General features: G+C 45.2%; 1 protein-coding gene across 4 annotated transcripts in view; it reads right to left on the bottom strand.

Annotated features, from left to right (window-relative positions):
* Positions 1-22,237, bottom strand: part of LOC128325975 (histone acetyltransferase p300-like) — a 64,768-nt gene that overhangs the window by 34,640 nt on the left and 7,891 nt on the right. For 2 of the 4 annotated variants that reach the window (XR_008307774.1, XM_053251979.1), the window contains exons 3-5: positions 14,462-14,597; positions 12,776-12,894; positions 11,972-12,211 (exon numbers count right to left, since the gene is read on the bottom strand). Coding sequence is in view for 3 of the 4 variants with exons in the window: in XM_053251979.1 (XP_053107954.1) it covers positions 11,972-12,211; positions 12,776-12,894; positions 14,462-14,597 (495 nt within the window). In the remaining variant the exon portion in view is untranslated. Of the gene's footprint in view, positions 1-11,971; positions 12,212-12,775; positions 12,895-14,461; positions 14,598-17,387; positions 17,854-17,912; positions 18,128-22,237 lie in introns of those variants that run through there. The other 2 variants (XM_053251980.1, XM_053251982.1) reach the window with 2 other exon arrangements.

Raw genomic sequence — 22,237 nt, 5'->3', positions numbered from 1 at the left:
TGTTCGAATCAGGGGGGTGTTCCGTGGGTGGGGGATCCGGTGGTTTCCTCATTGTCATGGATGGAGCCCCTGGTGGCGCAGTGGTAAAACTGCCGCCCTGTAACCAGAAGGTTACAAGTTCGATCCTGACCAGGGGCTTAAGGTTAACTCAGCCTTCCATCCTTCCGAGGTCGGTAAAATGAGTACCCAGAATGTTAGGAGGCAATATGCTAAATCATTGTAAACCGCTTAGAGAGCTTCTAGCAATAGAGCGGTATATAAATGTAAGTGCTATTGCTATTGCTATTGCTACCTGGTTAAGGTTGGTATCATGGCCACAATCTACCCCTGCAGGGGTTATAGACCTATTAGGATGGTCCGCCCAAAAAGGCTGCTGGATCCAGTAGGTTTCCAAAAGGCCTTGGAGGTTTTGAAGCTGGTGTGGCCGGTGATTCTGTCGATGCCCTGGTGGGAACCTGGAATAAGGAACTCACCAGGGCAGTAGACACGATTGCTCCTAAGCGTCCCTCCAAACCTGCTTCAAAAATGACCCCCTGATATACCGAGAAGTTGCGATGGCTGAAGCAGCTGGGTAGGCAACTGGAACGCAAGTGGAGGAGAATTTGGCTCGAATCTGACAGGATGCAGCATGGGAATCATTTGAAGGCTTATGTGGTGGCAGTGCATGCGGCAAAAAAGGAATTTTGGTTAGCGTACATTGCGTCCGCGGGTTCACATCCAGCAGAGCTATCCCAAGTTGTGAGGAGTGTAATTTCTGCTCCTTCTGCTTCAAATCAGTTCCCAGAGGCACTCTGCTGTGATGCTTTTGGTGGGTTCTTTGCGGACAAAATCTCTTGTATTCGGGCCAACTTGGACTCCACTATTTCTGCAGGGTCTATGAAGGAGGTGTCCAGCGATCCCTCTTGCAGTGTTAGATTAGATTAGTTTCAATCTGTGACTCCTGAGGATGTGGACAAGCTGCTTGGGGCGGTGCAGCCCACCACTTGTTCTCTGGACCCTTGCCCAACTTGGCTGCTTCAATCTAGCAGGAAGATAGTTGGAGGGGGCCTAGTTAAATGCATCGCTGAAGGAGGCTAGGGTGCCTCCATGTTTGAAGGAGACAATAGTTAGACCTCTTCTTAAGAAGCCTTCCTTGGATCCCTCAGCGATGGATAGTTATAGGCAAATCTCCAATCTCCCTTGGTTGGGTAAGGTGATTGAGAGGGTGGTGGCTGACCAGCTCCAGGCAGTTTTGGAGGAAACTGATTATATAGACCCATTTCAAACTGGCTTTAGAATGGGCTATAGGGTTGAGACAGCCTTGGTCGGCCTGATGGATGACCTTTACCAGGGAATCGACAGAGCGAGTGTTACTCTGTTGATTCTCTTGGATCTCTCGGGGGCGTTCGATGCCATCAACTATGGTATCCTTCTGGGTCGCCTGGGGGAGTTGGGAATAGGGGGCACTGCTTTGCAGTGGTTCCGCTCCTATCTCTCAGGTTGATTCCAGATAGTGGAGCTTGGTGACAGTTGCTCCTCCAATGCTTTTCAATATCTACATGAAACTGTTTGGTGAGGTCATCAGGAGTTTTGGTGCTGTGTGCTATCAGTATGCTGATGACACCCAAATCTGCTTCTCTTTTTCATCTACATCATCAGGAAATGGTGTTCATTCCCTAAATGCCTACCTACAGGCAGTAATGGGCTGGATGAGGGATAACAAATTGAAGCTGAATCCAAGCAAGACGGAGGTACTCATTGTAGGGGCTCAGAATCTAAGGGGTGAGTTAGATCTCCCTGTGCTGGATGGGGTTACACTCTCCTGAAAGGAGCAAGTATGCAGCTTGGGAGTACTCCTGGACCCAGGCCTCACCTTGGTATCTCAGGTGGAGGCCATGGCCAGGAGTGCTTTCTATCAGCTTCGGCTGATTTGACAGCTGAGTCCATTCCTTGAAGAGGACAACCTCAAAACAGTGGTGCACTAGCTGGTAACCTCCAGGCTTGAGTACTGCAATGCGCTCTATGTGGGGCTGCCTTTGTATGTAGTTTGGAAACTTCAGTTAGTTCAAAATGCAACAGCCAGACTGGTCTCCGGGGCAACTCGGACAGACCATATTATGCCTGTTTTGAAACAGTTGCACTGTCTGCTGATATGTTTCCGGGCAAAATACAAAGTGCTGGTTATTACCTTTAAAGCCCTGAATTGCTTAGACCCAGGTTACCTTAGAAAGCGCCTTCTTCTGTATGATCCCCACTGCACGTTAAGGTCATCTGAGGAGGTCCGTCTCCAGTTACCACCGGTACATCTGGCAGCGACTCAGAGGCAGGCCTTCTCTGTAGCTGCTCCTGGACTGTGAAATGCACTCCCTGCACAAATCTGTAATTTGAACTCTTTATTGGTTTTTAGGGGAGCCCTTAAGACCTATCTGTTTGGCCTGGCCTTCCAGGGTTTTAAAATTGTTGTAAAGAGTGTTTAAATATACCTGTTTTTCAAGGTTTTTAAACTGTTTTATTGTTTAACTGTTTTATGGTATTTTATAACTTAATTGTTGATTGATTTTAATTGTGTGGTTTTTTAATTTGTAAACTGCCCTGAGCCAATTTTGGAAGGGCAGTATAAAAATTGAATGAATGAATAAAAATATATCATATTGAGCAACTGTAATCCAACCGCATCGTTGGCACTAAACTCTTAAAACAAGGTATATTGAGTTATGGGGGGGAATATTACTCTCTAAAGAATCTGGAGCCACGGCTGGAGAATTCACAGAGTAAGAACTGGCCATTTGTGCCTGTGTATGAGCAGCTGGACCAGGGATGCACAACTCAAATGCCCTGGTGGACCAGAACTAACCATGACTTGATGTGCAGGGGCCAAGGTTAATTTTTAGCTCATTAATTATTGCATTAAAATTATTGAAGATAAAAACAGTAGTTGACATCCAGAATAAGTTACTTGTCTCATTAAAATCAATGGAACAAGTCAGTCATATCCCATTAACTAATGGGACTACTTATTAGTAACGTGAGAAAATGAGACCTGAAGAAAATTATTTTTTGTATCCTAAAATTAGTGAAAATGTTTGTCTTATAGCTGTTGTTGAAGAGAGCCTTGCAAGCTCAAGGTACCCATTCTAGAATCTAAGAACCAGGCAGGCCCATAGCGAGCTGGTGGCATAGTGTGTACCTGCCACACCAAAAAAATTTCTTCCTCCCCAGCCTCACTGACTGTTTTCACTGGACATTTTATAACCTGCCACCCCTGACTTCTGCAATCCCTCCCAAAAAATCTTTTGAGGCTGGCTACAAGCCTGCAACCAGGGCAATATTAATTCTAACTATATCACCTTCTCAGAACATTCCCCACCCACCCCAGGCAGACTGTTGCAAAACTCCAGAAGCACAACCACCGACCATTCTTCACTGTGCATGAATAATACTTCCACATGCAAATACATCTATCCTGAATCTATAGTATCTTGTACACCATTTTTGTGTCCTTGCACTCCCCTGCCCAGGATATTCCCAACCAAGAGTTCCCGGCAACCAAGCATCCTGCAGCCTCTCCACCAAATAGTGGTAAGGCTCCTGATGCACTTTTGAAGGCGAGCTCCTGCACATTCCACGTTAGTTCTGGGAGTGTCTGATAGACCCTTCAGGGCGCCGTGCTCTCTCAAGCAGCACCCAGTTCAGGAAGTTGCATTGCCCCTTCCTTGCTTCTGCTGCCTCCAGCTTGCGTCTGATGATGGACAGAGGCAAGTGGGGCACATCATCGCAGGAAGACTGAGCAGGAATGAGCAGCGCGCCCCTTCCTGCACTGGACCACTTGCAGCTGATGCAAGCTGGAAGCAGCCAGCCAAGAAGGGCTTCCAGCAGGAGAAGGGTAAGCAGAAACTGGACAGCAGAGCGCTCCCTGGAAGGGGAGGGTGAAAGGAAGGAGAAAGAGGTATGGAGGCAGCTGTCTCTGCCCCATTCTCCAGGGCATGTCCAGCAGCTCCACCTCGGTTTGCCTTCACACCAGCGGGAGGCAGACAAGCTAGCCAGGAGGAACAAGAGGGGCTCTGTGGCTTCCTTGCAGCCTGAGTAGCCGGAGCAGCAGCGTGAGTCCTCTTGAGTGTGACTGACCTGTAAGGAGCCGGTGATTGAAATGGGGAACTGAGAGGCTGATGGGCGTGGTCGTGGTGCTTGCAGGTCCGATGTCCACCCAAGCAAGCCACGGGGTGCCTTTCTGTGAATGCTTCCTAGAAGCCTTTTTTGGTGAAGGCTTCTAAGAAGGGACTGGGTCCATGGATGGTGGGGGTGGTGAATGCCTCTCTAAGGCAAGGGGTGGTGCCCCCTCAGCTGAAGGAGGCAGTCATCAGGCCCCTCCTAAAAAAGCCCTCATTGAACCCAGATGATCTGAATAACTTCTGACCAGTTTCTAACCTCCCCTTCTTGGGCAAGGTGTTGGAGAGCGTGCTGGCATCTCAGCTCCAGGCTGCCCTGAATGAATCTGATTACTTAGATCCTTTCCAGTCTGGCTTCTGACCTGGATATGGGATGGAAAACTGCCTTGGTCGCTCTGGTGGATGACCTATACTGGGAGATAAACAGAGGGAGTGTGACTCTGTTGATTCTCCTGGACCTCTCAGCAGTTTTCGATACTATCAGCCATGGTATCCTTCTGGGACGTCTCTCTGGGTTGGGACTTGGGAGCATGGTTATACAGTGGCTCCGTTCCTACCTTGAGGGTCATACTCAGAAGGTGGTGCTGGGGGATGTTTGGCCTTTGGGGTGCCACAGGGATCTATTCTGTCCCCCATGCTGTTTAACATCTACATGAAACTTCTGGGAGAGGGTCATCCGTAGGTGTGGGCTGCAGTGTCATCAATATGCTGATGACACCCAGCTCCACCTATCTTTTAAGTCAGCATACACCAGGGCGACAGTGGATGGTCTGAACCATTGTTTGGAGGCTGTTCTGGACTGGATGGGGGTAAACAAGCTGAAACTTAATACGATACAACGGAAGTGCTCTGGGTTGGTAAAACTGATTATCTGAGTAGTGAGGTAAATCTGGTCTTGGATGGAGTCACACTCCCTCTGAAAGACAAAGTCTGCAGCTTGGGGGTGCTTCTGGACCTAACGCTGTCCTTGGAGGCACAGGTGACAGCAGTGTGCAGAAGTGCCTTTTACCAGCTACAGCTGGTGTGCCAGGGGCAACCCTACTTGGAGACCCTACCTGACCTCAGTCACTCATGCTTTGGCAACGTCCAGATTGGACTACTGCAATGCGCTGTATGTGGGGCTGCCCTTGAAGATAGTTCAGAAGCTTCAGCTGGTTCAGAATGCTGCAGCAAGGATGCTCATGGGTGCAAATCGCTTCACGAGTATTACACCTGTCCTGCGTCAGCTTCATTGGCTACCAGTCCACTTCCAGGCTAGATTCAAGGTGCTGGTATTGACCTTTAAAGCCCTACACGGCTTGGGACCGGGGTACCTGTTGGACCGCATTTGCCCATATTAACCTGCCAGGGCCCTCCGCTTGTCATCTGAGGCCCCGCTCATGGCTCCACCATGAGCAACAGAGATCCGATTGCTGAGGACTAGAGACAGGGCCTTTTCGGATGTGGCCCCTTGGCTTTGGAACGCCCTCCCGGAAGAGCTTCACCATGCTCCCTCTCTCAGTGTTTTTAAGAACGAACTAAAAATGCCTCTTTTTAAAGAGGCTTTTAAATTTTTCATCTGTTGTGCATATCTAGTAGATTCTTTAGTTTTTATAATGCTTAGTTTTTAGCATTAAGATTTTAATTTGGAATTTTAAATGCTAATTTTGATTGTGTTTTTAGCTTGGATTTTTAACTTGGTTAATTTGGTTAATTGTATTCATCTGGTTTTATATTGTAACTGTTTTATAAATGTTGTGACTAGCCCCGAGCAGTAATGTACTGGAGAAGCAGGGTATAAATGTTTAAAATAAATAAATACAATAAATTCTGGAGAAGTAGAAAGGAGCAGCAAGAGAGGCATTGGGAGGAAGGGGGAAGTCAAGCCCCATTCAAGACTGTTCTTTGTGGTTTTGGCATGGGGAGAGCTTGGCTCTGCTTTTTCAAAAGGGCTCTTCCTCACCACACGAGCCAGCAAGAAAGTCCTGCCAGCCAAATCTGGCCCAGGCAGCTGGCCATGTGTTGTGCAAGGCAGGTCCCATGCAACTATCTTTTAAATAACCCCAGGAAAACCGAGCAAAGAAATTTCTGCATCACAAATCCATCTCCGCGCTCTGCGTCCCAAGCAACCCCACCCAGGCTTGGCAGGGGCATTCCCCTCCCCACCCACTTGCGCAAGAAGCGCAGCTCCTCAGCACACAACAGAGCCGGATTCTAAGCAAAGTTTCACAAAGTTCCACAATTCAAACCTTCCAAGAAAGAGAAGCCAGGGCTGGTGCACTGCCAAGCCCATGAAATGCCCACCTGTGGAGGGCTCAGTTTCAGCCATCAAGTTGCCCCTGCTGCTGCCCCCGCCAACTGGCACACCTTTGCTGGTGTGGAGCTCGGAGAAGGGTTGACCTACACATCACCTAACCGTGTCCCCCTATGGCCCACCATCCCTACTTCCGGCTCAGGAAGAGGTGGAGGCCCCGAGGAGATGAGGCAGCGAGTGTAGGGTGCGAAGCCCTGTTCTGCGCCCACTGCCCCTGCCTCAGTCTCCTCCTCCTCCGCCTGCCCGCCCACCCAGACCAGTCTTCCTGCTCCCAGAAGACTGGGTGCGTGGGTAGGGGAAGCAGAAGAGGAGGTGGTGGGCACAGGACAGACGGCTTGAGAAGCTCAGTCCTGCTGCACCTGGCTTCACCAATACCCCACCACACCTCTTCTCCTTTGGCTGGCCACCGCCCAGCCGCTCTGGGAGGCAGCAGCAACTGCTGCTCCTGAAGAAAAAAATACAAGGGAAGAGCAATGGGCGGCAGCAGCCAGGCTTTGCCTGAGCCACCAGAAGTCCTAGGGTTGGCCCTGATTTATACCCATGTAAACTACTTTGGGGACTTGTGTTGAAAAGCGGTCTATAAATATCCATCATAGTCGTACCTCTACTCACCCCAGACTCCGCAGCAGCTACGCCCGTGTTGGCAGCTACGCTCACTATCTTCCGCCTCCCAGAGAGACGTCCCCTCTTGCTCTGGCCCTGCCCCTGTGGTCCCACCTCCATGGGAGGAGAATCTTCCATGGTCTTATGTATAAGTGTATTTCTGGACTAACATGGCTTTCCTGCTTGACATGAGTGGAGCCATTTTTGTGCCAGAGCTGCTTGGCAGCTGGAAAGAATAACCCTTGTGCACATGAACTGACTGTTCAGCAGTTTTTCTGTCCTGTGCCAATGTCTTATATGCCACTGAACAGAGACCAGTCTGACCTTAATGAGGAGAAAAAACACAAATAAACCATTTTTGTCCCCACTTGGAGCAAAATCTAAAGTGCCAAATAAACAAAATGGAAAATAGGAGGGGCAGTGAAGAGAATGCTCTCCGTGTAGTAGTAGTAGTGCTCAGAGCACACATAGAGAAGGAATTTTAATCATGAGCTGATCAGGTAGTCAGATAGGCAACCTATGGATGGCTGAAAAAATGTACTTTTAAAGAAGCAGTGTGGACTGGTTACCTCTTTTATGATGGGGCCAGTCTCTTTTGAGATTAGAAACAACAGCTTTGAGGTGTACTTTTTATTTTAAATAATGCTTTTTGAGATGCCAGGAAGAGCTAAAGAATCATGCAAGCTAGAGTTAACCATTTGAGGCCAAAATTTTTCAAGGTTCTTTTACGACTATGGGAGAGATATGAGTTTTTCAACCCTTGATTATTGATTAGTGTTGATTGTTGATTCTCAAAAATCTTGTTTTAACTTATGCATTTATTTTGATGCAAACCTTTTCAATATAAACCTGTTCTTCTTTTCCAAGAAGAGCCATTTATAGATTTTGTTAGACAGTCACAAAACAGAGGGTAGTTTTCACAAAGGAGGAAAGAAGTGGGGTCCCCCTAGGGATATACTGGGGTGAGTGCTCTTTAACTTATTAATAATGATCTAGAAGTTGGGGTACACAGCAGAGTGGGCAAATTTGCAGATGACACTAAACTATTTAGGGGAGTAAAATCCAAAACAGATTGTGAGGACCTCCAAAAGGATCTCTCCAAACTGGGCAAGCAGGCAATAACACGGCAAACGCAGTTCATTCATTCATTCGATTTCTATACCGTCATTCCAAAAACAATGGCTCAGGGCAGTTTACATAGAAACATAATAAATAAATAAGATGGATAAATAAATAAGATAAGTTCAATGTAAGTAAGTGTAAAGTGATGCATATTAGGGCAAAAAACCCCAACTTAATGTATACAGTGATGGGGGCTGAGCTCAGAAGCATAGGGAGGCTGGTGGCGGCCCGCTGGCAACGCCCCCTGCATCTGATGTCAGACACGGAGTGGCTGCCCCCACATCTGACATCAGATGCAGGGGGCGTGGTCTTCCTCCCTAGCAGGGCTGCGCGGTCCCATTTGGGAGGGAGAATGACCTGCCCTACTGCATCGGCAGCAAGACCAGGAGCGGCTCTCCCTGCCTTTAAGGCAGGGAGAGTCACCCTGGCTGCACTGCCAATGCAGCACAGGCCGATTTCGGTTTCACAGGCCGATTTCAGTTACGACCAAAATAACATGTCTTCTGACGTCAGACACGGGGGGTGGGGGCATGTCTGGGGCTGTGCTCGCAACCCTGGATTGGTAGCTGCCCGGGTTCTTTGAACCCTTTCACCCAATGGTGGCTCTGCCCCTGGCTGAGCTGTCAGTGACAGACTGGGAGAGAGATCTTGGGATTGTGGTGGACAGCTCATTTAATGTGTCAACTCTGTGCATGGAGGCTGTGAAGAAAGCAAAATCCATGCTAGGGCTCATTAGGAAGAGGATTGAAAATAAAAATACTACTATTATAATGCCCTTATACAAATCTATGGGGTGGACACATTTGGAGTACTGTGTACAATTCTGGCCACTGTATCTTATGAAGGACATTGTAGAACTTGAAAAGGTACAGAAGAGGGCAACTAAGATGATGAGGGGCCTGAGCTTGGAGCCTTCCTTATGAAGCAAGGCTACAGCATCTGGGGCTGTTTAGTCGGGAAGAGGCAACTACAGGGAGACATGGTAGAGATTTTTTTTTAACATTTTATTTTAAAGAACATTACAGTCCAAGACACTCCCCAAAATGAAACACTTTCATATAAAGTTTTAAAAGAAAGAGAAAGAAGAAGAAGAAAAGAGAAAAGAAAAGAAAAGAAAGGAAAAGAAACCCCCCCCGACAAACAATGCATATATATGTAATCACCTTCTAAAGCACATACAATTCATTAAATTTTGAACATATAGCTTGAAACTCTTATTTGCCTAAACAGAAAAAAAAAACAAAACCCAATTCAAATGCAGATAATGAACACATTTCAGTAGTCCAAAACTGAAGTTCCAGAGTAAATCTGCTTTTCCAATGTTGAATTATAATCTTTTTGGCCACTCCCCAAGCATGAAGAATCCATAGTTGTTGATAAAAGTGTTAAATTCCATATCCTGGGAATATATCCCAGGAGAACATAGCTAACTTTAAAACACAACGATAATTGCAGTGTCTTATTTACAATTTTATAGACTTCATCCCAAAAAGATGCTATAATTGGGCATGACCAAACCATATGTGACAATGTCCCCTCATAAATATTACATCTCCAGCAAACTGCGTTCTGAACCCAGCCCTTTCTGAACATCCTCTGGAGAGTCGAGTAAGAGCAAAACAAATGTTTTTGCTGAACAAGTCTGAATTTAAGATCTATATATGCTCATCGGGAAGAGGCAACAACAGGGAGACATGGTAGAGATTTATAAAAGTATGCACAGAGTAGAGAGAGTGGACAGAGAAATCCCCCCTCCTTCTCTTGTTACGGGATCTGGATCTCAGATCTAACAGAACACCCTCACCCACCTACCCCAGTTTGGTGTTCACCCCTACTGGAGAGTTGGCATGGTTAACGTGTCTATGAGAAAATAGTGCAGAAGTAAATTGGCGCAGCGGGGAAGTAACTTGCCTGGGGAGCAAGAGGTTGAAGGTTCAAATGCTCACTGGTATGTTTCCAAGACTATGGGAAACACCTATATCGGGCAGCAGCGATATAGGAAAGTGCTGAAAGGCATTGCCTCATACTGTGCGGGAGATGGCAATGGTAAACCCCACCTGTATTCTACCAAAGACAACCACCGGGCTCTGTGGTCACCCGGATTCGACACTGACTCGATGGCATAGCTTTACTTTTTTAAAAGCAGTGCTTTAGTACTGGAGTTTGGAATAACCTAGGAAGACCTAAAGAGGGAGGAGCATGGCAAATGTGTTTACGAAGATGAATACAACTAATATTTATATACTGCTTTTCAACAAGTTCCCAAAGATATAGATAGCTTACATAGGAAGCTGCCATATACTGAGTCAGATCATTTGTCTATCTAGCTCAGTATTGTCTTCACAGACTGGCAGCAGCTTCTCCAAGGTTGCAGGCAGGAATCTCTCTCAGCTCTATCTTGGAGATGTGAGGGAGGGAACCTGAAACTTCCTGCTCTTCCCAGAGCAGCTCCATCCCCTTAGGAGAATATCTTACACTGCTCACACTTCTAGTCTCCCATTCACATGCAACCAGGGCAGACCCTGCTTAGCTAAGGGGACCTCCAGCTGAAGGACCTCCATATTATAATGCCCTTATACAAAACTATGGTGCGGCCACACCTGGAGTACTGTGTACAATTCTGGTCACCACATCTAAAAAAAGCCATTGTAGAATTGGAAAAGGTGCAGAAGAGGGTAACCAAGATTATTGGGGCCTAGAGCACCTTTCTTAGGAGGCAAGGCTACAACACCTGGGGCTATTTAGTTTAGAAAAAAGACGATTGCAGGGAGACATGATAGAGGTCTGTAAAATCATGCATGGTGTAGAGAAAGTGGACAGAGAGAAATTCTTCTCCCTCTCACATAACACTAGAACCAAGGGTCATCCCATGAAACTGATTGCCACAAGATCTAGGACCAACGAACAGAAGTACTTTTTCACACAACGCATAATCAACGTGTAATTCTCTGCCACAAGATGTGGTGACAGCCAACGACCTGGATGGCTTTAAGAGGGGTTTGGATAACTTCATGGAGGAGAGGGTCTATCATCAGCTACTAGTTGGAGGACTATAGGCCACCTCCAGCCTCAAAGGCAGGATGCCTCTGAGTACCAGTTGCAGGGGAGTAACGGCAGGAGAGAGGGCATGATGGGCCTAGATGGGCCTTGGGTCTGATCCAGAAGGGCTGTTCTTATGTTCTTATTCACATTTATCTACTCTGAAAATTCAACTGCATCTCAGTGAAAATCTATAGCCAGTAAAGTACCCTGTTTAACAAAGTGATCCCCAGTTGCTACATGTGAAGTTGTGCAAATAAACCTGGGATTTATGCATATAAGCATCCTTGTCCAGAGTCAATATAGATCTGACTTCATCAACACAGGCCACAGAATTGCTAGTTATTTAAGCTGAAAGCAGTGGAAGAACCAACATCCACTGAACACTATACTTCAGCCCTAATCAAATGTTGCATTTAAAGCATTTACAGCAGTACACCTCCTATCTGACTGCTGCAACTAAGAAGGCCTGTCCACTTTTAAAATAAATACATGCATTTGTATTACAAATACCTGAACACACGTACAATGTAATGTCTCAACAGCATTTTACAGCAGATGAACATCTGAGGTAGCAACATGTGTGTCAGAGGAAAGAAAGAACTAATATGGATAGCAACAGAAGTGAAGACGTCTTTCCCATCTCAGACAGGCATCCCTGATGTCTATATTTATGTCCAATATGGAAAGGATGTTTAAAAGGTAGATAATTAAATGCTTCAACCAGTGTTACAATTTTTTGTGGTTCAGTTTTGAGGCCCCTCCTTACCTTTCTTCCACAGCAATAGCCAAGGCTCTGCATAACTGGATAAATTTCCTGCTCAAACACTTCTGCCAGCTTGGAACAATACTTATACACCCTGGATGTTTTGCGATTGTAAAGCCAGGCATTGTTGAACATGAGCCAAATATCATCTACATATTGCCAGGGCTCCTGGTACTCTCCTGTATCAAGCTTCCTCTTGATAGTAGAAAGATCCATGGGGTTCTTCACTACATCAAAGTAATCCTGTAAGAAAGGGGGAAATGATTTAGAATGATGAAACCTTAGAAAGAGTTCTAAACCCTTGGGTCCTTGTTCCCATGTTGTTCCTGTTGAACATGGACTATGTGAATTGCTACTCTTACTTCTTAAATCCAGTTTTTCACATTGAATACTTTGCAACATGGATTATTGGAGCATAGAAATTATCAGAACAGAACACTACAATGAGTCCTCCACAAAGTAGTGTTTCTTTTTTCTTCAAACAAGAAGGCTCAACATACAGCCTTCCTTAACCTCTTTCTGATAACTACACTAGATTCTACTTGGAGCTAAAATGCTCCTTACTTTACACATACATAAAGTGAAACCTTAAAGAAGCGCCTACTGCTCTGAGACAGCCAGTCAAAGAAAAATATTCAGTTCTGAACTACTTTTCAAAGAGAGAACCTTGCTTTGAATGAGACTTCTTCTAGCTTCCTATGCGCATCTAGAAAAGAAAAATTGACACTGCTTCAGGCCACCTTGGTTACACATAAAAATATCCCTGGCAATGTTGCTATGCATTACAGAACTGTTTTATACGCATACAGGAATTCCTAGTAGGTGGGGATCCACAGGCCGCCGAAAAGGAAAGGACTCTGGTTCCTGATGGTAAAGTGCCTCCAAAGTTGGCATAAGTGCCTGCTTCAACTCTTCTGGCTTGAAAACTGTGCAAGAAAAAATGTGCAAGATCAAATTAACACGGAAACTGGGAAAATGCTGTAACATTCAGGCTATGTATAGTTCGTCATGTTCATTGTATTTATGTATTACATTTATATACCGCCTGACATGTGCATGTCTAGGCAGTGTACAAAAGTTAAAATACAAGTATAAAACAGAATAAAATGATTAAAGCAATTTTATGATATAAGACAGACCTTTTAAATGTAATTAATTAAAAGTCTGAGAGAACAGTGTGTCTTAAGGGTCTTTATAAATACAGCCAGAGATGGAGAAGCTCTGATTCTGACAGGGAGTGCATTCCAGACGCCTGGGGTAGCCACAGAGTAGGTTTGGTTCCAATTAGCTACTAAATGAGCCGGAGGTAACTCTATCGGACCTCCCCAGATGATCTTAATAGGCATGAAGGGACCGTCATGAACCTTCCCTTAAGTACCCTGGACTAGGGATGTGTGAGCAGGTTCTAAACTGAACCGGTTCAAAGCTGAACCAGTATGGTTTGAAGCCTCAGGGTCGAGTTGACTCACCCCTGGTTTGGCTCGACCTCAGACTGAACCCACCCCCACCCGGTTCATGGACCTTCAACTAAAAACACCCCCCCCCCCATTTTTAAAAACTTATCTCATCCAGGCGTTTCTCCAAGGTGGCGGGGGGGTGTCCCGCAGAGGTTCCCCCTTTCCCAGACAGCCTTCGTTCTTTCAAAAATGAACCCATTCAGGCCTTCTTTGGCCTATTCGGGCCTTTCCCCCAGTGTGGTGGCCATTTTGGAGGCCGCCACCCCTACGATGGGCCTCTGCATGGCCGAAAAATGCCCGAATGGGGCCATTTTTGAGAGAAGGAAGGCCGGTGGGTGGAGGGGTTACCGCTGAGGACACACCTTGGAGAAGCCCCCTGGAGGGAGTACATTTAAAAAACAATTTTAAAATAGTTTTTAGTAAAGGTCTGCAAACTGCACCAGACAGAACAGGGAGGAAAGGGTTAAAGGCGGGTGCTGGACCGAACTGGACCAGTCTGGTTTGGGCCTGTTTCAGACTCAAACTGAAGTGGGCCAGCTGGTTCCGTGCAAACCCTACCCTGAACCCAAGCTGTTAAGGGCTTTATAGGTAATAACCAGCACTTTGTATTGTGCTCGGAAACATATCAGTAGCCACTGCAGTTCTTTTAAGATCAGTTTTATATGGTTTCTTTGAGCTATCCCAGAGACTAGTCTGATTGCCACATTCTGCACCAATTGTCCAATGGTCTGGACTACATACAAACGCAGCCCCACATAGAGTGCATTACAGTAATCATGTTGCCAAGCAGTGTCCAGTTATGAAATGTCTGCCATGTGAAACACACAGAACAGGCAACTATACACAAACACACACAAATTTTGTTAAGGTTAAACTGATATACAGATCCCACACTTCTGTCCTCCAACCTAGATAATCCATGGCTTTGACAGAATTATTTCCATTACTAAAGTGCTCAATTCATGTCCACGTCTCAAACTTGAAAAGCAAAACTACTCAGTCTCCCTATTCAGATGATAAGAAAACCTTAGCATACTTTTCCTTTTTGGCAGTCCTGAAGCTAGTGCTCCTGAAGTACTAGGTCTTTCCTCCTCTTCCTTCACTTCTTGCTTTTTCTCCTTTTGCTCTGTTGGTTCAGATTTACATTGCTCTGGCATCGATTTTACCTTAACCTGGAAAACAGACATCTCAGAGGTAACACATATTATATGTAAAGCATACAAAGTTAATAGATCCTCAACTGTCTTCTCTATGGAGAACCTTACCCCTCCACAATTTTTTGGTACGTTATAACACTCCCTTGTATAAGTGCTTTAAAAGAATCTTGGGTCAAACACAAAACCCTTATAAAATAACCCAGACACAGAACTGTTATAAAATAAAATCCTTAATCTCCTGTTCCATCTGATTTATAAATTGCTGATACAGAAGGACCTTGATATTCGCGCGGGTTCCGTTCCTGGCTGCAACTGTAGATACAGAAACTGTGAATATTGTGTCGTTGGGGACTATGGGTTTGTGGGGGTTAGGTTCCTGGTCACTGGGGAAATGACCAAAATTTGCCAAAAGCCAGCCAAATTTTAGGGCAAAATGGGAGGAGGGCTCAATACCATGCTTTGTTGCTCCCCCTGAATATGCCCTGGAATGCCCCCAAATCGGCTGAAAATTGGTCAAAAATTGCTGGATTTTTCTTTCTTTCTTTTAATGGAGCCATTTTGGAGCTCTAAAACACAAAATTGCAGTTGGAAATGACCTTTGTGGTCATTTCCATCCACTCCGACCTGCAGATACAAAAGGTTAACGTGCTTTTTTCCTGCCCCCCCCCCCGCCAACATATGCCGAAGTCGGATGTCTTTTACCCCACCACAGATACGCAGATCCATGGATAATGAATCCGTAGATATTGAGGCCCTCCTGTATATTCAGATACCTAGATCAAGGGTAGGCAACATGTGGCTCTCCAGATGTTGCTGAATGACAACTCCCATCACCATCAGCTATAATAGATTGTGGCTGGGGATGATGGGAGTTGTAGTTTGGCAACATCTGGAGAGCCGCACATTGCCTACCCCCAATCTAGATGGAGTAATGGGGGATCATCTCCAAGTAACATTCAGCTTAACCGGAGTATGGTCTGAAATAACTATAGTATCAATATTACATTCCTGAATTTGGGATTCTAATGAATAAGATATCAAAAAATAATCCGAACTAAAACAATTTTTGTGAACTGGAGGGAGAAGTATATGCCTTTTGAGAAGGATTACAAAGTTGCCATAAATCCACTAAATTCAACTCTAACATATAATTTTGCAGTGTGATACAAATATGAGAATTTATCCTGCGTGAGAGAGTGCTACGATCCCAAAGGAGCTCAAGAGTTTGATTCAGATCACATCCAAGCATTATATGATCCCCTGACAAAGTATATGTGTTCAAAACAATCATGTATTTGTTCAGAAGAGTTTATAATTGGACCATATACTTTAAATGTTGGCCCCCAATAGTAGCAATAAGTATCAAAATACAGCCTTCTTCATCCACTATTTCCTGCTCAACTATTAACTTAAAAGATTTATGGATTTAAGTAGCTACACCCCCCTGCCCTCTTAGAATTTCCACTTACCCATATTTACTCGAATACAAGACAACTCTGAATTTCAGATGAGCCCCTTTAAGAACAGTGGTTAAATACAGCTTATACTCTTATTTACCCAAAAGGAGAACTCCTCTGAATTTAAAATGACCCCCTGGTTTCTAACATCAAAGAACTGGGGGGAAACTAGTCTTGGAGTCAGGTAAAATACAGTATGTACATACCAACCCAGGACTTTTGCTAAAGTTGTTTATCAATTGGAAGAATATGAGTCTCTTGCAAAAAAAGCCACCTCAGCCTTCAATTTCCTCAACTTAGTCAAAACCTGTCTCCACTTAGAACAGACAACAGCCCTTTGACATTCCAGATTATGATTTGTAATGCCATCCAGGTGCTGAGATATTATCTATTATCTAGACCCTTTTCCATCTGGCTTCTGCCCTGGGTTTAGGACTGAAACTGCCTTGGTCATCCTGGTGGATGACCTTCGTCAGGAACTAGACAGGGGAAGTGTGTCCCTGTTGATTCTGACCATGGTTTCCTTCTGGACTGCTTCTCAAGTATAAGGATTGGGGGTACTACATTAGAGTGGTTCCTATCCTTCTGAGGGGAGGCTTCAGAAGGTGGCGCTGGGGGATTTCCGCTCAATTTATTGGCCTCTGAGGTCCCATAAGGCTCAGTTTTGTCCCCCATGCTGTTTAACATCTACATGAAACCACTAGAGAGGTCATCTGGAGGTTTGGACTGAAATGTCAATATTTCATTCATTCATTCAGCGTATCTGTATACCACCCAAAACTTGCATCTCTGGACCGTTTACTGTAAAATAATACAAATTACAATTTATTCTTTTTAGAATAAAAAGGTTAAAACATCACAACAATTTAAACTTTTAAAAAACAATGTTAAAAACTATTAAAACAGAATTTAATTAAAAGCCTGGGTGAATAGATGCATATTTAAGGACTTTTAAAAAGTTGTCAGAGATGGGTGGTGGCAACAACTATTTATATTCCGCTTTTCAACAACATTCTCAAAGTGATTCACATGGAAAAATAAATGCACAAATAAGATGGTCCCCTGTCCCCAAAGGGTTCAGAATCTAAAAAGAAACATAAGGTAGACACCAGCATCAACCTCTGGAGGGCAGCTGTGCTGGGGCTGGATAGGGCCAGTTGCTCTCCCCCTGCTAAGTATAAGAGAATCACCACTTTAAAAGGTGTCTCTTTGCTCAGCTAACAGAGGATAACTAGCATGGGGAGGATCTTATTTCAGTAGGGAGTGCACTGCAAAGCCTCAGGGCAGCAATGGAGAAGGCCTGTTCCTGAGTAGCCACCAGATGAGCCGGTGACAACTCTGGACGAACCTCTCCTGATGATCTCAATGGGTGGTGGGGTTCATAGCGAAGAAGACCTTCTCTTAAATACCCAGGGCCTAAGCTGTTTAGGGCTTTATAGGTTATAACCAGCACCTAGAATTTTGCCCAGAAACTTATCGGCAACCAGTGTTAACTCTTTCAATACTGGAGTAATATGGTCTCTCCAAGATGACCCAGAGACCTGGCCGCTGCATTCTGGACCAACTGCAGTTTCCAGACTATGTACAAAGGCAACCCCACATAGAGCACATCACAGTAGTCAAGTCTGGAGGTTACCAGCCAATATATCATTGTTCTGAGGACATTTATATCGAGAAACAGACACAGCTGACGTATCAGCTGAAGCTGATAGATGGCACTTCTAGCCACTATCTCAACCTGGGACACCAGGGAGGGGTTTGGATCTATAAGCAACCTCAGACTGCATATCTGTTCCCTATGGGGAGGTGTGACCCCATCCAGAACCAGTAGATCAAACCTGTCTCCCGTGTTCCGACACCATACAGTAAATACCTCCGTATTGAGTCTCAGTTTGTTATCCCTCATCCTGCCCATCACCACCTCCAGGCAGGCCTTTAGGAGATTATGCCTTTTCCAGATGATGTTGAAATGGAGAAATAGATTTGGGTGTCATCAGCATACTGATAATACCCTGCACCGAATCTCCTGATGATCTCTCCCAGTGGTTTCATGTAGATGTTAAACAACATTGGAGACAATATGGAGACCTGAAAGACATCATACAGAAGTTCAGATTTTGAAGAACAACAGTCTCCAAGGGACACCATCTGGAACCTGCCCAAGTGGGGGGCACCACAAAGCAGCGCCTACTATCCACAACCCCCTCAGACGCTCCAGAAGGATACTATGGTTGACAGTATTGAAAGCTGCCAAGAGGTCCAAAGGGCCAACAGAGTCACACTCCCTCTGTCAGGAGGGAATATGCAGATGACATTCAGCTCTACCTCTCTTTGTCATCAGATTCTAGCGAGGCAGTGGATCTTCTGAACTGGGGGTTGGAGACGGTGAAAGGCTGGATGTGGACCAGGAAACTGAGGCTAAATCCAGACAAGACGGAGGTGCTGTTGGTCAGTAGGAAAACCAATTGGGATGAGAGGATTCAACCACTTCTGCATGGGGTTGTAGTCCCCTTGAAAGAGCTAGTGTGCAGCTTGGGGGTGTTGCTGGATGCAGCTCTGCTTTTGGATGCTCAGGTGGAGTCAGTGGCCAATGATGCCTTTGCACAGATCTGGCTAGTGTGCCAGCTGTGTCCCTTTCTCAAGAAGGCAGATCTGGCCACAGTTTTCTATGTCTTAGTCACGTCACAGCTGGATTACTGCAATACGCTTTATGCGGGGCTGCCATTGAAAAATAGTCAGAAACTTCCATTTGGCCTGGTCTTCCAGGGTTTTTGAACTACTGTAAACTGTTTTAAATTGTTTTAAATGGTTGCCCTGGTTTTCCAGGGTTTTTAGCTGTTTGCATGTTTAATTGGTTTTATTCTGTTTTTACAGTTTTGATTTTAATTGTTAACCTAAAGAAAGAAAGAAAGAAAGAAAGAAAGAAAGAAAGAAAGAAAGAAAGAAAGAAAGAAAGAAAGAAAGAAGACATTGAAAAACAGAGCAACTTGGCACAAATTTCTGCAAGAAACTCTCTTGGTAGTTTCATGCATTACCCTAAACCAGCCCACTATTTAATGAATTTAACTACCTTGTCCCAGAGAAGGACCTTATCCTTCGCACAATTTAATGCACTTCCATCTGCTGTACTGGAGGATAGGTACCATAAAATCCCTATTACCAGTCGAATCTGTCCTTGCAGGCAGGGTGTCGAAACTGTGACTCATGTTTTTCTATACTGCTCATTTTACAGAAATATCCGTATTTCTCTTATTTCCCCACTCTTATCAAATATCCCTGTTAGAATGGATGATGTATATACAACCTTTTTATTAGCTCTGTGCATCTACAACACTGTGTGTAGCCAAATTTTTTGTGGCCGCATGCAGGATCAGATCTGAGATTATTTGAATGATCAGTGTTTTGTATTACTGTATTATTTTCATTGTGTTTTGTATTGTTTCAGTGATGTTGGCTCAATGACCGTAATAAAACTTTACATACTAATAGTTCTTGAGTTCCAAATGAGCTCCTTCTCATGAGCATGTTTCAAAAGATCCTCTTTAACTGCAAATCTAAGAAACCTAACAATCAAAGAGTAAGGTCTATCAGTAGAAGGCTGAAATACGATAAATGCTTTCAATTTCCAACTGATAGTCCTCAGACAGACACTATATTATGCAGAAACACCTCCATGAATGAGACAGAATCACCCCTATCTACACCTTCAAGGACTATGCCTTAACTGCTGTTTTAAGTGCATCTACAGAAACCATAATATATATATATTATAATCAGCATTCATAGTTGTAAGAAACTTCATTAAATTATCCTTGCCTCTGCAGATTTTCCAAGAGGAGGAGGAGCAGGTTGAAGATGGAGGAGCTTTCCTCACTTTAGGAGCCATTTTAAGGCTTAAACAGCAAATTCTTCAATAAAGACAGCTAAAGAAAAGATAATCAACTGCCTAGCTGGTGAGTCCCACTTTGATAAGAACTGCGTGTGTGTGCGCACACACACACAATTTTCACCATGTGTACACAGCCTAGAAGGGTATGGTCTTTTGCAGTTTCCCAGCATTTGTACAGTGAAACAGTATATGCAATCCAGAAGTGTTAATTTACTATCCACATATTACTTTTTCCTTAAATACTTTGTATAAGAAACACTTAATTCCTATTCAGTCATGTTGGCCATGGACCTATCACTCTCTCTCAGCCTAACCTACTTCAGTACTGTTGTGAAGACAAAGTGAGGAAATTCTATGCATGCCACATTGAACTCCTTGGAGGAAAGGCAAGACATTTAAGTGAAATACTTAATGACTGCCTGCTCTTATATCAACCTGCCCAGCCTTTGGGATCTGCCATAGAGACTCTGTTTCCTGGCCCACTGTTAGCAGAAATGAATAAGTGTAAGGGAGGTGAAGAAGATGCAGGGGCTTGGACTGTGTCGGTTTGTCTCCTGACCTTGGTCTGGAGATATTTCAGAGCCTCCTGGCCACCCACATCCCCTCAGCTTGGCATGGGCAGCTTGGAGGCCGGTCTGTGTAGCTGCGCTTTGCCCTTTCTTCTTCCTGAGTGCTGGCAACTATTTCCAACTGTGAGCACTGATTTTCATTTGCCCCAGCTTGGAGTCACCTGTGAGAGAAGCAACTCTAAGTTTTTGGGAGCCTATAAAGACGGAGGAAGCACCAACAGCACAGCTGGTTTGCCCACTTGCTACTGAGACTTGGCTGAAGCTAATTTGTAATGTGTCTGGGTTTGTCTGGAGATGGGGAGACAGGGAGCGCCTTCTGTGGGGCAGCTATACCGGTAGTGGTGGGGAATAGAAGAAGTAATGTTGGCAGGTCAGCAGGCCATTCCAGGGGAAGGGTAGTCAGAAATTTAAGAGCTGTCTCCCCTTCCAGCTGTCCTGCCAGCTCTTTGACCTTGGGGAGCACTGCCAGCAACCCATATAGCCTTAACTTGCTCCTCTGCAATGCCAGGTCGGTCCAAAATAAGCCTGAACTCATCCATGATCTGATTATGGATGAAGGAGCCAACCTGGTATGTACTACCGAGACTTGGCTGAGGTAGACTAGTGGTCCAGTCTGGTCCCAGCTTCTCCTGCCAGGATACTCTGCAGAGCAGCAGGTGAGGGGACGTGGGCAGGGAGGTAGAGTGACTGTGGTCTATAAGGATAACATCTCTCTTACCAGGGTCCCTGTTAGGGTATCAGACCATACTGAATGTGTGTACTTAAGTTTGGGGAGCAGGAATAGATTGGGACTTCTGTTGGTGTACCAATCACCCCGCTGCCCAATGGAATCCCTTACTGAGCTCACAGAGGGTGGTGGCCTCTCAGCTCCAGGCGGTCTTGGAGGAAACTGATTATCTAGACCCATTTCAAACTGGTTTTCGGGCGGGCTATGGGGTGGAGACTGCCTTGGTCGGCCTGATGGATGATCTCCAATTGACAGAGGAAGCGTGACTTTGTTGGTCCTTTTGGATCTCTCTGTTACTTTCGATACTATCGACCACAGTATACTTCTGGAACGTCTGAGGGGGTTGGGGGTGGGAGGCACTGTTTTACAGTGGTTCTGCTCCTACCTCTTGGACAGATACCAGATAGTATCGATTGGAGATTGTTGCTCTTCGAAATCTGAGCTTAAGTATGGTGTTCCTCAAGGCTCCATACTCTCTCCAATGCTTTTTAACATCTGCATAAAACTGCTGGGAGAGATCATTAGGGAATTTGGAGCCAGATGTTACCAGTACACTGATGACACCCAGATCTACTTCTCCATGTCAACTTCTTCAGGAGTTGGCATATCCTCCCTAAATGCCTGCCTGGAAGCAGTAATGGGCTGGATGAGGGAGAATAAACTGAAGCTGAATCCAGATAAGACGGAGGTACTTATTGTGCGGGGTCAAAACTCCAGGGACGATTTTGATCTACCTGTTCTAGATGGGGTCACACTTCCCCAAAAGGAACAGGTTCGCAGCCTGGGATTACTTCTAGATCCACACCTCTCCCTGGTTTCTCAGGTTGAGGCAGTGCTCAGGGGTGCTTTCTATCAGCTTCGGCTGATACGCCAGCCGCGCCCGTTTCTCGAGATCAATGACCTCAGAACAGTGGTACATTTGTTGGTAACCTCAAGATTTGATTTCTGTAATGCGCTCTACATGGGCTTGCCTTTGTACGTAGTCCGGAAACTCCCGTTGGTTCAGCATGCGG

Source organism: Hemicordylus capensis, chromosome 5, assembly GCF_027244095.1.
Source record: "Hemicordylus capensis ecotype Gifberg chromosome 5, rHemCap1.1.pri, whole genome shotgun sequence".
NCBI classification, from domain to species: domain Eukaryota; kingdom Metazoa; phylum Chordata; class Lepidosauria; order Squamata; family Cordylidae; genus Hemicordylus; species Hemicordylus capensis.
This window is presented reverse-complemented; position numbering and strand designations above follow the sequence as displayed.